General features: G+C 43.1%; 1 protein-coding gene across 32 annotated transcripts in view; it reads left to right on the forward strand.

Annotated features, from left to right (window-relative positions):
- The window catches only part of magi1b (membrane associated guanylate kinase, WW and PDZ domain containing 1b), a 149,042-nt gene that overhangs the window by 96,010 nt on the left and 38,141 nt on the right, over positions 1-14,891 (forward strand). For 29 of the 32 annotated variants that reach the window (XM_085405942.1, XM_085405949.1, XM_085405948.1 and 26 more), the window contains 8 exons: positions 923-1,148; positions 2,003-2,085; positions 2,668-2,703; positions 5,918-5,975; positions 6,877-7,010; positions 8,112-8,231; positions 10,843-11,028; positions 11,151-11,810. In XM_085405942.1, the coding sequence (XP_085262068.1) occupies positions 923-1,148; positions 2,003-2,085; positions 2,668-2,703; positions 5,918-5,975; positions 6,877-7,010; positions 8,112-8,231; positions 10,843-11,028; positions 11,151-11,810 (1,503 nt within the window). The remainder of the gene's footprint in view (positions 1-922; positions 1,149-2,002; positions 2,086-2,667; positions 2,704-5,917; positions 5,976-6,876; positions 7,011-8,111; positions 8,232-10,842; positions 11,029-11,150; positions 11,811-14,891) is intronic. The other 3 variants (XM_085405946.1, XM_085405947.1, XM_085405974.1) reach the window with 1 other exon arrangement.

A 14,891-nucleotide genomic window follows, 5' to 3' on the forward strand; every position in this document is an offset into this window, starting at 1 on the left:
AAGGTGCTAGCACTTTCAAGGCGTGAACTGCCCACTCAGCATTCTTTACTGAAGGAGGAAAGAAACAAGCCCAAAGTACTTCTGTCTTTAGGAAGTTATTGGGCTAAATGGAAACATGCTATAGCAACATAACTGATTTCATTCAATAAGTAGATGCAAAAACTCACTGACATGAGGCTTTCTTGTCATCTAGTTGTGGATTTTTACAGCCTCATGAAACTTTTTTCAAATATTTTAGTCTTTAAATTATTCAGACTGCTCAGGCAGGTGATATTTTTATTCCTGTGGAAATTTAAAACATTACAGAAATACACTAAATGACTGGAATTCTTCCAAACTCCCATTCAAATGATGTTTCAATAATTCTTAATGTATTAGGAAATGTATGTTTTTTTTCTATTACCGCACAGACTTTAAGGTTACATAATAGGCTGTATCTTGTGACGATACTTAAAAAAACGGTGTAATCAACAGGAGCACTTGTTTGTTTGAAGACAGTTGTTAATAAATTTTTCTTTAGTTGATCTCGTGATGCGTTCCATTTGCCTCGGCCATCTTCCAGAGCAAATGGAATTTCCTAATTGAGTGCATCCTAGTAAAGTGCGGTCAGTGCTCTGTGTGTGGCTCATTCAGCGAGTCACAGATGCACAACAGTAGTGCAGCAGATTGCAAGTTTTACAGTTTCACTCATGTTTACGTGCACTGCTGCCATGTTGGATTGCTGAGTTGGGTTTGGTGGGAGCTTTCCAGTTGACAACTGGTAGCTTGGAAATCCCAGCTTGAAATGGAGCGCACCATTGTCCCAAGGTTAACTCATTGTTTTCACAGCTACTTGTTGCTCCTTGAAAGTGTTACTGGCGTCCTTTAGTTGACAGATTTTTGACACCAGGCTGTGTGTGTTCTGGGTTTTTTGTCCCTCCAGGAGACTCTAGTGAATTAGACGAGATTCATCACTCGGTGCGCCCTTTCGCCCCCCGCCAGAGTGACCTGTCCTACGCTGGGACAACCCCCTCACCACCGGCCATCACGGAGAGCACACAGCAGACACACACTCACCTGAGCCATCCTCCCCCAGAGGATCCGCTGGGACCTCTGCCCGACAACTGGGAGATGGCCTATACCGAGAACGGAGAGGTCTATTTTATAGAGTAAGTACCAAAGGTCGGATTCCAGTAGTGCTTACTCTTAAATCAGATATTATCAGTGTTCACTGTCAATGTGGCTGAATGAAGCTTCCTTTCATTTTGATTAAACTCTGTTTAAAATGGGACATGACTTTATCTAACGTGACACATTTTCTCATGGCTGACTCTCTTTCTGTATTAACCATCGTCTGCACCGTCTAAACCAGATCCAGGTTTCATCTTAATGTGACAGACGTGTGTCGCTGTGGAGAGTACTCGAAGGCTTTAGGAAGCATGAAAGTTTAAAGAATGCAGCGCACATTACCGGCGGCTACATGAAGCATAATTCAGGATACCAAAGAGTTCCTCCTGCATCGCTCCTACAGCCATGAACCTTTAACCAATTTAAAGTCTGCAAGAAATTTATTACAGATTACCTGGTCATCTATGATGCCTTACTCCTTGTTGTTGTTACTTGTCAAACAGATTCTAATAGATTTGAAATTCCTTAATATGAGGCATAAAACTTTAAATATCCACTGTAACTTACTTGCGTTTATATTGTTCTTTTTTTAGGATCCTTCCAGCTGTGTTATTCTTCTCTACACCCATTAAAATGAACAATCATAATGTTCTTTTTTTACTATTATTAACATGGTAAAAGCATTCCAATTTGCTCAGATTTAAATGTTTCCTGTTTATTCTCAGCAATATTGACCAGACTTTCAGGGCTTTCAGTTAATGATCAAGTGCCGTGTGTCACTTTTTCCTTTTTTATAAATCATTCATTCCACCTGTTTCAGGGTCAAATTTCCGACGTCTATTAGCTACCCTCTAATAATTTGTCTTGTCTGGCCTGTCTTGTGTGTTCTGCTTAGCCACAATACAAGGACGACCTCCTGGATAGACCCTCGGTGCCTGGACAAACCTCAGAAACCCCTGGAAGAATCTGAAGATGATGGTACGTGTCTGTCTGTCAATGTTTGTGCAAAATCTTCTGTAAGCTAAAGGAGGTGATATTTTTTCATTTGTTTTGTTCCGTTGTTTAGAGCATGTTTTTCTACACCGCACCCAAAAACTCAGACTCTCATAACACATCTGAGAGGTTCACCCTTTTAGTCTTTAGGTGTCAGTATTGGGTCACAGCAAATGGTGTGCAGTCCACTGGCTGGTGCCACCTTTGCTCTTCTTCCAGCTGTTTCTTGGAGCAACAAGACCTACAACTTCCATTAATTGCCTTCCCCAATTTTGTAGTCTATTGTTACAGTATACAGAAAAAGAAAAGGTCACAAGCTCAACTCCATTATGATGTCAAACCACATTCAGAGATCCAGTCTTTAGTGCCGCCTGATTTTAGTAAACATGGTTTTTCAGAGGTTGTTGCTCTGGTTTTGGTTAAATCTTGCCACCCAGTGTCCAGATGTTGTTATTACAGCCGCCTAACTCACAGATGTTTGTCTTTCTGCTTCAATCCACCCCCCCTGCCTTTGCCTTCCCAACAACAATCCTGTGGCGCTGCTGTGCCGTCCACTCAACTGAGTAGAAGGGGTACATACAGAGGAGCTGGATAATGACCTAGGTAGGAACTTCTCTCATCTTTTTGACATGTATCAGTTAGGTTACTGTGACTTTAATCATTCAGAAATGACACATCATGACATTTGTCTGCCCTTCCATTAGTACGTGGGATTTTTAAATGTGCGTTTGTATGCGGCCTTGAACATAATTGTCATCAAACCCCCATGCCACCAGCCATGCACCCACTACACAGCCTTACAAAACACTCCCACATCAGAAGGCCATCATATCAGACATAAGAGGCAAAAAGCTGATCCAGAGAAGATTGTTGTAATGATGGTTTCCTAATGTGCCTGTCTGAGCCAGACAGCTACAGGTCTTTTTGTTCTGATGCCCATCAGCACACTAACTAGCCTCTCAGACAGAGCGGTGAGGCCACCTGTGCAGGATAAATGGTGTCTGGAGATGATGCCCCGCACTGTTATGCACCTGTAATGAATTATTCCATTAGAGGAAATATATCAGAATAATGATTGACATGTTTGGACTTCACTTGGGGGTACACGGTGCAATACAAGGGGGGGAAAAATATAAACGCCCACATCTAATACTGTGATGAAAATCTGTATGAATGTAGGATGTTTTCATCACCGTCATTACTGCTTTAGTAAATATATTCTATATTAGCACTGTTTAAAATGGTTAAATGTAATATGAAAGGGTTCAACTACAGAGAAACGGCTTCGATTTAGTCTCTCCAGCACTTTTTTTCCCGAGCAGCAGAAGGTGTTTCCAGCAAAAAGCAATAAAAGCAGGAAAAAGAGAGCACACCAGATCCAAACAGGTTGATGAGATGCTGCCAAGGAAAACGGAGAATCTATCACGCTTTTATTTCTTTATTTTTAAACCCACTCCAATTGCTAAGCATCAACAGCGCTTAAATCTTCAGGTCAGACAACCCCCCCCAACCCTGTCCACAAGACATCCTCAACTGGATGAACATGCTCAATAATTATCGATCGGCGCCCTCCGATGCAGGTGGGCACAGAAACCGCAATTAAATCCTGCCCCTGAAGGAGACGAGCAGACGAAAGCCTTTTTATGAACGCCGGCACGCATGCCCAAATTCTCACGTACACCCACGTGCGCGAGAAGTGCCTCTCTGTGGCAGACTCTTCCTCCGGAGAAATCAATCACAGCTCTATATCAACAGAATGAGATGCGAACAGTTAAACGCGTAACTCATCACGCTCGTCTCCCCCTCGAAATCACAATATGTTCTAGAAAGTGGGAAGAGGGACACTGGGTGAGAGCAAAACACGGCTTAATGAGCGACGACTTTCCCTTTGTCTTTGCTGTTGTCATCTGTGTTTGCAAACACAGCGAAACCAGGCTTTCAGTAGGTTTGCAGCACAGAACGTCCTCTCTGTGCGCTTATATACACACACACACACACACACACACACACACAGGTGGTCCTCCCGGACTGGAACTAGTGCAGTGTGAAATAACGTGGGTGATTCAAATTTGTGCGTGACGCCAGGCGGGACCGCATTCCATTTAACGTTCCAGTTCAAAACATCTAAATGATAATTTACCGTGCTCGCCTTGCACGTTCACCCTCGCGACATCTCTTTCCCGTAACCTTGCATTTCTTCTTTGCCGCTTGTGCTTTTAGATGCACTTCAGCAGGTGTAGAAAAAGACGGAACCCACAGAAGCCCGAGCCGCTTACACGCACGGAGCTGTTGGCTCTGGTTTCACTTACAAATGATAAATTAATATGTAGACCGCGGCGGCGTGTTTCTGTGTGTCTGCATCTGCAGCTGATTCCACTCCAGCCGAGGTCCTCCTTATTAAAAAGCAGAGGGAAGCTCTCCAAGTTGGATGATTGTAATTACCATCTACTTGCACGCAGGGCAGAGCAGAAATTGGCTGGGGGTAATTCAAATTTTATTTGTCACATACACAGTCATACACAGTACGATATGCAGTGAAATGCTTACACAACTGCTCGTGACCTAAAGGAAAAAAAAAAGGCTATGAATAAGATAGGAAATAAATATGAAAATTAAAAAGGGTAAATTTAACTAGGAAGGAATAAAATAAAATGAAACAACTGTACAACAAAATACACAATACACAAATACACAGTATAGAAATATATAAGAATGTATGAAGAAATATAAATATATATACAATAATAATAATTATAATGGTAATATGTAGAACTTATTCGTCACAGGAGAGGATTACCGGACAATCTCTGTTTGTAGCCAATTAGAAGCGTCTGACATTATCTGTGTGGAGAATGGCCAGTAATCAATGCTGCTGTAATCAGGCGGGAGAAGTGAATCAGATGGCTCAGTTGAAGATAACAGCTTTGCGCTGCAGCAAGTTTGCACCACTGGATGATTGCACATTGGCATCATATTCATGTCTTTCTATGGTCATCTTTTAAGTTTCACCTTTTCACGTGTTTTAGCGTTCGCACACGTGTCCTTACATCAGTGTGAACAGTGTCCCTTTCAGTTCTACTCAAGCAGGTTTTAATTCTGCCCACAAAGAGACGAATGTGAAGTCAAATCTGCAACAATCTCTACCAGACACTTAGCGATCCATGTGAAAACTAAAGAGCCTTTGTTTAGCCAAGGACAGGTACTTTTCGACCATACCTTTCCAGCGCACTGATTAGAGACGTGTGTTTCTGTGTGATATTCTGTAGAATGTTGTTTTTCTTCTGTATGAGGGGAAAGAAAAGAAGAGAAGTCGTTCATTGAGAAACCAACCAATCATCTCACAGAATTTAGCTTCAATGTATTTTGCACAAAGGTTTCTAAGCCTGGAATTTTCCACCTGCTTCCTGTCATTTATAACTTTAGCTGCCTCTTCTTCATTGCCGTTTTTTCCCTGTATTTCTTCCCACTTCCCGTGCTCCTGTCCACTTCCTTCTCACGATTTCCTTCTCATGTGCCTTTCATCTCTCTACCCCCCTCCCCGCATTCATACATCCACCTGTGCCGATGGGGGTCTTGTTCTGTTCTTATCTGATGGGTGGAAATGTCAGCATTGTGAGGGGGACAGAGGTGAGAACAGCCAGACAGCCTGTGAAGCTGTTGAGCTGCTCTGGCCTCGGAGACTGACTGACGGGCCGATTACAATGGCGTGGCAAAAGGTCTTTCCTGGCTTTGCCACAAATGGCTCAATACACGGCTTCCTGCAAGTCAAGATTTACTTACTTCCTTTGTCTCATTATCTTTTTTTTTTTCTTTACAGAACTTCCTCCAGGATGGGAGAAAATAGATGATCCAGTGTATGGAGTCTACTATGTTGAGTAAGTGCACAGGCTGACGCCGCAGAAAAATCTAGAAATAGCTCCCAGCTTCTTCTTCGTGTGCATAAATAGAAGTACATCCACACATTTCTTTTTTTCTTTTCTTTCAAGCAACAAAAACTCTTAACCTCACTGCTAATGGAAGACATCACAGCCAGATTCTTGCTTCAGCTATTTCAGTCCTTTTGTGTCCTGGAAAATGTAGGCCATTGTTTGTGTCATTAACATTCGGAAATAAATGAACAAAAATATGCAGCGAGCGTGTTTGTGCGAGCACATATGTGCGTATCTCATATTGTGTGAAGCCCCTGGGCCTCAGCATTAATACAAATATGTTTTATGCTGGGTTTTTTGAGTTTTTCTTTTTTTTTTATGTTGTTCAAAGCAGCACCTGTGGGCCCAAGGCTGTGGCATCCCCCCCCCTCTTTGTTTCTGCAATATTTTTTCTAATATACATTATTCACAGTTTCCTTCATTTGCTGTATAATTTGGCACTTTCAGGTTCCATTTTTCAGTGCTAGTTAGGTTAGTAGGAAACCTCCCAGGCTGTAATGTGAAAGATGTTTGTGGTTTCAGCGAAATTAAGCCATCAGCACAAAAGGATTTATTTGATGTGATTTGTAGGCACGGCTGTGTCATGTGCATCTCAAAGAGAGGTTTCTGTGTAAGCGTGGGTGTGTGTGCATTGTGCCACCATGTATTAATCAAAGCTTATCGCCATGTTTCTCCACTCCCCACCCCAATCCCCTCGCCCTTTGTTGACCCTCTCCCGCTCTGCTGTTACCTTATCCTCTTCTCCGTGTCCCTGCTGTGCTCTACTCTCCTGCTGATCTTTACCCCCCCTTACATCTTGTTCTGTATTCTTATGTTCTTTTCATCCACTCCGTCCACCGTCCCAAAGTCATATCAACAGGAAGACCCAGTATGAAAATCCGGTGCTAGAGGCTAAGAAGCGCAGGCAGCTGGAACAGCAGCAGCCTCAGCAGCCTCAGCCCCAGAGCCAGCAGCCACCTGAAGGTGAGCGCTACATCCGAGGTTCGTTCACAAGCCCCCACCAGGGGCGTCATTTTCTTTCTTTCTTATTCATGTGTATAAATGAGTTGCCTGCATGCTCTGCGTGTCTGTCTGTGTGAGTATGAGCGAGTGTGACTTTATCTGCCAATGCCTATTACTGCTACGGTTTTATTTTTGCTGCCAGCTCCTGCCTTATGATTTGCTAAGTGCCCTCCCATAAAGGCATAACTATTATTTGCGGCTGCACCACGCAGCCTTTTTGAAGTTAATTTCAGTTTTCTGTGCTACCTTTTGATTCTCGTTTGCTTTGGACGAAGGTAACGACAGGTAAGTTTGGCTCCCACCTGCCTGCTTAAGAGCTGGAGTGGAGACCCTTAATTTTGTGTTACTTAATAAAATGCTGCCAGTTGTAACACTAATAAGAACTCTTCCCAAACACTTCTTCTGAGACAGCTGCCCAAAACCAAGCAACGGGTAGCTCAGTGATGCTCTTGTCCTCCTTTCTTTGCATATTCACAGGACACCCTACAGTGAAATTAATTGCAAATGCAGGTCAACTCAAGAGGGAATTCTCCTATTGCACTCCACATTCTGCTCATTCAGCATAAAACATTAGATTCACCTGCTGATTTTTTTTTTTCCCCCCAATTGAAGGTTGAATCTCTCTGTAAAAGATAAAAAAAAAAAACAACCCAATCAGTTTTTCAAACACGTGTTTACTTCATCTATCTGTTATGAATATTATGACAAACTGCAGGCTAGCAAGGTGATTAATCAAAGGTGGTAGGCAGTCAAGAAAAAGGGAATCAGTTGTTTCTGGTTTCCCACACCACCAGTTTTATTGAGAAGAGAGATGCGAAACCATATTAATGCTTGTGTTCATACTGAGCTCAGTAGTGAAACATGAATCTGTAGTGGGTAGAAGGCTCCACATCAATCTTTCATCCACTGTAATTAACACGCTGCACAGTAGTTCTGTCGGCTTCATCGGAGCTGCATTTGCTTTGTTGCAAGCACACAGCACAGCAGGACGTGTTGTCTTAGCCTCAGTTTCGTTCAAGTAGGACAACTTTGCACCTGTCTAGACTCCATCTCGAGAACATGTGCCTCTCGCTGTTGCAGAATGGATCGAAGACTCGACGATGGCAGGGGCTCCGTTGGCTAGCTATGCTGCCAACCACCAGGAGACCTACAGGGACCCTCAGACAGGGCCCGCAGTGCCCAACGCGATGGGACAAAAACGTAAGTTGTCATCCTCAGAGAGCTAAAGCCTGCAACCAAGCGAAATGAGGATTATGCATAACTTTTTTGTTTCCAGGCGGCGTCACCCAGAGCGACTTATTATAAGTTAAACAAAATTCATCTTTTACAGCTTAGTTTGTTTTCCTGTGCCAGCGCCTCAGGCCCTGTTTGAGTTGTCGTGATGGAGGACCAGAACTGAACTGACACTGTAAAGCTGCTCTCTGTATAAATCACATCATGCATTTTTTATAAGTCAAATTGAACTCGCGTGACACGTGCACTAAACAAAATTGCGTCCAGTCTGCATATTTTTACGAAGACACGCTCTGCCGAGTGCCCTTCCATAAATGTCCCTCTGCCTGTGTTTATCGTGGCAACGTGTTGATTCTCAGGAAACCTCTGCTGTGTTGTTCCACATAATGGCCTGATTTCACCCATCATTTAGTGACACACAAACACACACAAATAGAGAGTCTCGCCGTTACAGTGGGTTTCCTTCTCCTGGTTGCCAGTTCCTTTTATACCGGCCTCCCACTAGCAGCTTGTCTAATTAGCACAGCCATGGCAGAGAATTAACTGCCTCACCCTGTCTCTCCCTCTTACTCTCTCTTGCTGCTTTGTCGGCAGCCTTTTCCTTCTCCCTCATCGATCTCTTTATTTTATAGCGCACATTTGCCGTCTCGCTGCCTTTTGTCGTCTCGCTGCCTTTTGTCTGGTCCCACCCAGCTTTCTGCTTTGGTTTAACTGCTTGGTGCTGTCCATCTTTTTGTCTTACCCCTCCCTCCACACCCCCAGTCTCAAACTCCTGCTAGCTCGACTGTGCCGGCACTCCATATTACTCCATAGAAAGACATCACTTTTGAAATCTTTTAATCTAACACACTTGCTTTTCATGTTCCCCCCGCTTCCTGGTCTGTTCTTACATCTCTAGATCCCTGGTGGATAAAGCCACCCATATCAGCACACAGTTTAGTTACATTTTCCCTAGTCTAGGGGAAAAAAATCCAATTCAAAAGGCACTGAGCATGAAAACACACATGCATGTAGACAATAAAACACAAGGGCACAGACCGACTCCAAGGGTAATGCATTTTTCATTGAATGCGTAAGCTGTAGCACTGCCATGACCTAATGTGGTGCTGCAGGTCACCACACAGACGTTCCTTTAGTCTTCATCATCCTCTCTCTTCTTATTTTCTTCTCTGCCAACATCTCCTCAATCATTTGTGTATCCGAAGTATTGTGCGTTTGGCATGCATCGTGTCCTTTAATAGAGAAGCGGAGCTCAGCCTGTGCCTGTGTATTCATCTGTTTGTTTTTCATTCCTAGTAGAAAAGATAAACTTTATCCTTAATGCCGTATAATTAGATAGCAAAGTCAAGAAAAAGAGAATCGAGTTTAGATGTCGTTGTCGTCGTTTGAGCAGTTGTTCTTTCACAAGATCACTGTCAAATTTTTTTCATATAGATGTGTCTCAGTTAAACCCTCACAACCAGTGTGGAGTGATACAGATGTCTTCTCAGATGAGATTTCAGCAGCTGATTGAAACAAGCCGGAGACATCGCTTATGCGAACACGACGGTCATGTGACCTTCATCTGAAGCAATGTCATTGCTATTCAGGCTACAGATATCTGGTGCGCCTGTTGTGTCTTCAAATGCCAAACCGCCAGTGAAAGCAAACAGCAGCCTGCATATTAGACATTCAAAGAGCTGAAGTGGTGTCATACTATTTTGAAATAAGTTCCTGTCTAAACTGTTTTTGTCCCATCACATCATCACGTTGTAAATTAAAATTATAAGTAATAAATGATCATTATTATCAAAAAGTTAATATGGACTGATTCCAGCAGCGATAACAGTAGATGAGTTCAGATTTAAAGGCTTTGCATGTCTATACTCGGGCTTCTTATTTCCGGTTTTGCTCAATGTTTCACTGAGTTGCATGTGCTGAAGAAAGTCATTCAACCATACTCAGTCTTTTCTATATGAACTTTTAATGTAGTTGCCAAATGGGATTAAGCCTTCAGTTTGACTTGATGCTTATGATTCTGTTCATTCCCTTTAACTTTTTTTTTTTTTTTTTTTATTGTCCCGTTTGGATCTTTGGCCATCAGAATTGTTGTCTTAAGGCCAAGAAAGATGCCAAGCGGATTTATTTTTACCAAGTGGATCATCATGGCCTTGCCATATTGGTCCATTTGATTGACCTTTATTATAATTATGAATTTATTTTATTTTCAGTTGCTACAAACGGGACAGACATTCCCTTTAACCTGATTAATCATTTTATTGTAATAGGTCTGTTTTGACCTGTTTGCACCATGTGAGCAATCGTCAAGCAGTGACAGTTGTCCTTGCCTGTTCAAGACAAACACCAATCAGAGAAGATTTGTTGTGCATTTAATGATACCTGCTGCGATGGTTGCGCAGAGATGGTTTGACACAAGCGAGCAAAGGCTCTTCACTGTAGCAATAATTCTTTACCTGAGGAGGTTTAGTAGCTCCAGGGCTTTGCAAACTGAATCCAACTGCTGCTTAACCCAGTTCTTGAGTATCTGCTGTGGCATCCAATGTGGTGAAAGCTGAGCTATCTGTGTCTGTGTTTTTAGGAGGGAAGCCTTTCTTTACCAGGAACCGATCTGAGCTGAAGGGGACATTCATAAATACCAAACTGAAGAAGAGTCGTAGGGGGTTTGGTTTTACTGTTGTGGGAGGGGATGAGCCAGATGAGTTCCTGCAGATAAAGAGCCTAGTCCTAGATGGCCCTGCCGCCCTTGATGGCAAGATGGAGACTGGTAAGTATCCTGTATTTATTAACAAAGGGTAGCTGCATCAGGTGACCCTGAATTGGATATGCATGGATGGATGTTCTACTTGACAAAAATAAATGGACTTCATTCTTTCTCACCCCTTTAAGGTGATGTGATTGTGAGTGTTAACGACACCTGTGTGCTCGGCTACACCCATGCTCAAGTTGTGAAGATCTTCCAATCGATTCCAATTGGTTCCATGGTCAACTTGGAGCTGTGCCGTGGCTATCCGTTGCCTTTTGACCCCGACGACCCAAACACCAGCCTGGTTACCTCAGTGGCTATCCTCGACAACAAGGAGCCCATCATCGTTAACGGCCAGGAGCCCTCTAACAGCTACGATTCGCCGTCCAGCCACGGCAGTCAGAACAACAACAATGGTCCAACCAACAGCGGGGTCCCCGTCAACGGCCTCCCCCGACCCCACAGCCCCTCCACAGAGGTGGCTTCTGATACCTCTTCCCAGCATGGCTACCCTAGTGATGTAGTCACCCTGGCCTCATCCATCGCAACGCAGCCAGAGCTCATCACCGTACACATGGAGAAAGGAGACAAGGGCTTCGGATTCACCATTGCTGACAGTCCCGGGGGTGGGGGGCAAAGAGTGAAACAGATCGTGGACTACCCACGCTGCCGCGGTCTCAGGGAGGGCGACATCATCGTGGAGGTGAACAAGAGAAATGTGCAGAGCATGTCCCACAACCAGGTGGTTGACCTGCTCAGCAAGTGTCCCAAAGGCAGTGAGGTCACCATGCTGGTGCAAAGAGGTGAGTGAAGGCTAACTTCTCTTTGCGTTCACTCGCCGTGTCGGTAAATTTGTCATTCGTCTAGTAAATTGTGACAGCAGATGGAGATGAGGAACGTGTTGGGAGCAGGTGTCAAGTAGAAATGCAGCAGTTTCTGAGTTATGTGCCCATATGTTGAAGCAGCGCAAAACAAAAGAAACCTTTCGCATGCATCTGCTTGATGCTGTTGACAGAAAAAAAATAATAGGCTTCTGCCTTACAGGCTGTTCCCGCTCACCGTGCTCTTTTATTGACACACATTTATTTATTCATGCAAATAGAGGGTGGAAGCATACAAGAGATTGCAAAGGAGGAAAGATAGAAGGATAATTACGGTAAGGAAGGAGCCGCAGAGGAAGTTGAAATAACATTTGAGGATGTGGTGTAGTGTAGTGTGAAGAGAGAGCGAGGTGTTTACAGTTATCGGCTCTGACAAGCCAGTTATAGCTGCTTTCCTGAAATGGAAGACAGGCGGAAGTGGAGAAGGAAGACTAAAAGGTTAAATGGGAGAAGTATCGAAAGAGGGATAAACAGAGGAGAGAAATTCAGGTTTAGTTGGTGTTTTGAGGTCAGAGTATGAATATTCTCGCTCCTTTTCAAAAAGAAAAACTCAGTTTCTCTCTGTGTCTCTGTTCATTTGCAGTCTGCTCTGTTTCTTTTTGCTGTGTTTGCTGGGAGAGAGAATGTCTAGTGTGTTTTGGGGTTTTAGTGTAGTCCCACGTTCAAGATCATCACTTTGAAGATGCCACCAATTGTGCCGGCATGCCTTTTATCCACCCACCTGGCTCTCCGCCTCGATATAAGCCCGCGACATTTTGCCCTTAACGTAAAAAAATTCGGTGCTAGCCGGTCAACGTTAGTGCTGTGAAAATGGTGCAGCCGCGTGTAAATGCCTGTAATTCGCCATGCGCCACTCAGCGTTTGTCATGGCTTCTGATTGAAAATCACGGTAGCAGAGGAGCACTAAATGGAAACAAAGCAACTGTGAATAGGATAAAACTGAAATGATTGAATTTCAGTATTTTCCCTCCAATCCCCCCTCAGACACGCAGACCTCCGCCGCTCTAAACGCCCCGTGTGATACAAGTAATTGGACCATTTTCTCTGCCAGACTCTCCTTTTGCTTGCTTTAGGGCTTATTAATTCTAGTTACTAAAAGGTTTTGTGTGTGTCTGTGTACACGCATGCAGTTTATCTCCGTCATAAGGTTAAGTGCTCAGAACTGCCAAGGGAAATTGGTCAGATGAATGGCAGGCAGCTCGCACTGTAATCTCGCATGGAATCTTTTTTCTGTTTCCTCTTTCTGAAGTTGTATCTCAATCTTTTTCTGCCACAGTCTGTTTGTCTGACTTCTCAACAAATGGCTAAACCTTCCAAAAACTATGCAGACCAAACGGCTTCTCTACCCTCCTCTCTGGCTTTTGGTAATGAGAGTAGCATTTCCTCATCACGCTTGTGTACACAAGCACGTAAAGCGATTCGGCCTCATCTCATCTCAGGCAGGAGCTTAATGGGCTGTCAAGGAAACAGACGTCAGTTTAATTGGGCTTCTGTAAATGCATTGGCTGGCTGCGATCGACACAGACAGACTATGACAGTAGAATGATACTGGAGGAAACACAAGGATGGTATGGATAAAGTATGAGGAGCATTGTAAGCGAACCAACATTACTGAATGCGCTTTATGGTGGCTTTTATTGCACTAGAGTTTTTACAAAAGGGTGGATACAAAAGCAGGAAACTAACACATTTCCTTCAGATTATTATTAGAAAGTGATCCGCTGACTTGATGGCTCCAACATCAGATATCTAACTTTTAACGTAGAAATAGGACAGCAAAGGTACAAATTAGATTAGTTCTTCACCTTCTTCATCTAAACTTTTTTTTTCCAAATTAAATCAGTCTTTGTGACTTTGGACTGCATTTTATGTTGATTTTCATGTTTCTGCTCCTAAAAGCAAGACATCAGAAATTCTCATGACAATACTCCAGTCATGTTGACATTAGTACTGAGAAATCTCATGTCTTTCCAACAATTGAATTCTGAGAGCTGTGAAGCTATGAAGTCTATGCAAGAATAAAAGTTATCAAAAAAGAAGGAAAGAAAATGTAAGTTTAAGTTTCCTGGAAATAAAGCAGACATCCTCAGATGTTTTTTCTGGCCGTGAATCTGAAATCAATATATAATGAGTTTTCATTTAAACAGACAGCAGCCTGCAGAATAAACTCACAAAGACAACTAAAAATACCCGGTGCACAGCAGTGGTTCTCTCCTGGGTGCTAGCTAGTCAAGAATAAACCACATGAAACCCAAAAACTAAATTCCAGCTCTTTTAGGGATACTGGTATGTGAGCATGATGTAGCGCCAATCTAGTAGCGTGATGTGAGGTGTAGCTTGCTTTTGATCATTTTTTTCAATTTTATCAAAGCAAATTCTGACCTTTCCAATACTGGAAGACACAGATTATTGATGTTTATTGTCTTGATAAATAACTTGAGCAATGACACTTTGAAGTTAACAAAATAGTTGACAATTCATTTTCCCCTAATTAATTCTCTGCTGATTCGCTGAATGTTTGCTTTAGCACCATTTTTGATCGCATCTCCAATGTGTTCTCACTGGACAAATCATTTTTTCCTATGGCCTTTTTGTGGCAGGATTGATGAGTAGACTTTGTTTAGATCTTATGGCTGGCTAAATCAGTTTAAGAGAATGAGCGAATACCTGGGTCCCTTTTTCTCCATCAAAGCTTACAGTGTCCCACTGTGTATCCCTTCCTCCCACACGTTTCCCATCCTTTAGAGTCTTTAAGCATGTTTAGGCTGCACATTTTGTGTGTGTGTGTGTGTGTGTGTGTGTGTGTGTGTGTGTGTGTGTGTGTGTGTGTGTGTGTGTGTGTGTGTGTGTGTGTGTGTGTGTGTGTGTGTGTGTGTGTGTGTGTGTGTGTGTTGCTCATCATTCGATTGTCATGTGTATTTCTTTTTTTTACATTTACACTCTGGGGAGCACATCATCTAAGGCTCTAGTCATGGTGCCTTAATTACTGTCCTGCTCACACTC

The sequence above is a fragment of the Rhamphochromis longiceps genome, linkage group LG5 (genome assembly GCF_057381845.1).
Source record: "Rhamphochromis longiceps isolate RC_006_pf linkage group LG5, R_longiceps_female_GT1.1, whole genome shotgun sequence".
In the NCBI taxonomy this organism is placed as follows: domain Eukaryota; kingdom Metazoa; phylum Chordata; class Actinopteri; order Cichliformes; family Cichlidae; genus Rhamphochromis; species Rhamphochromis longiceps.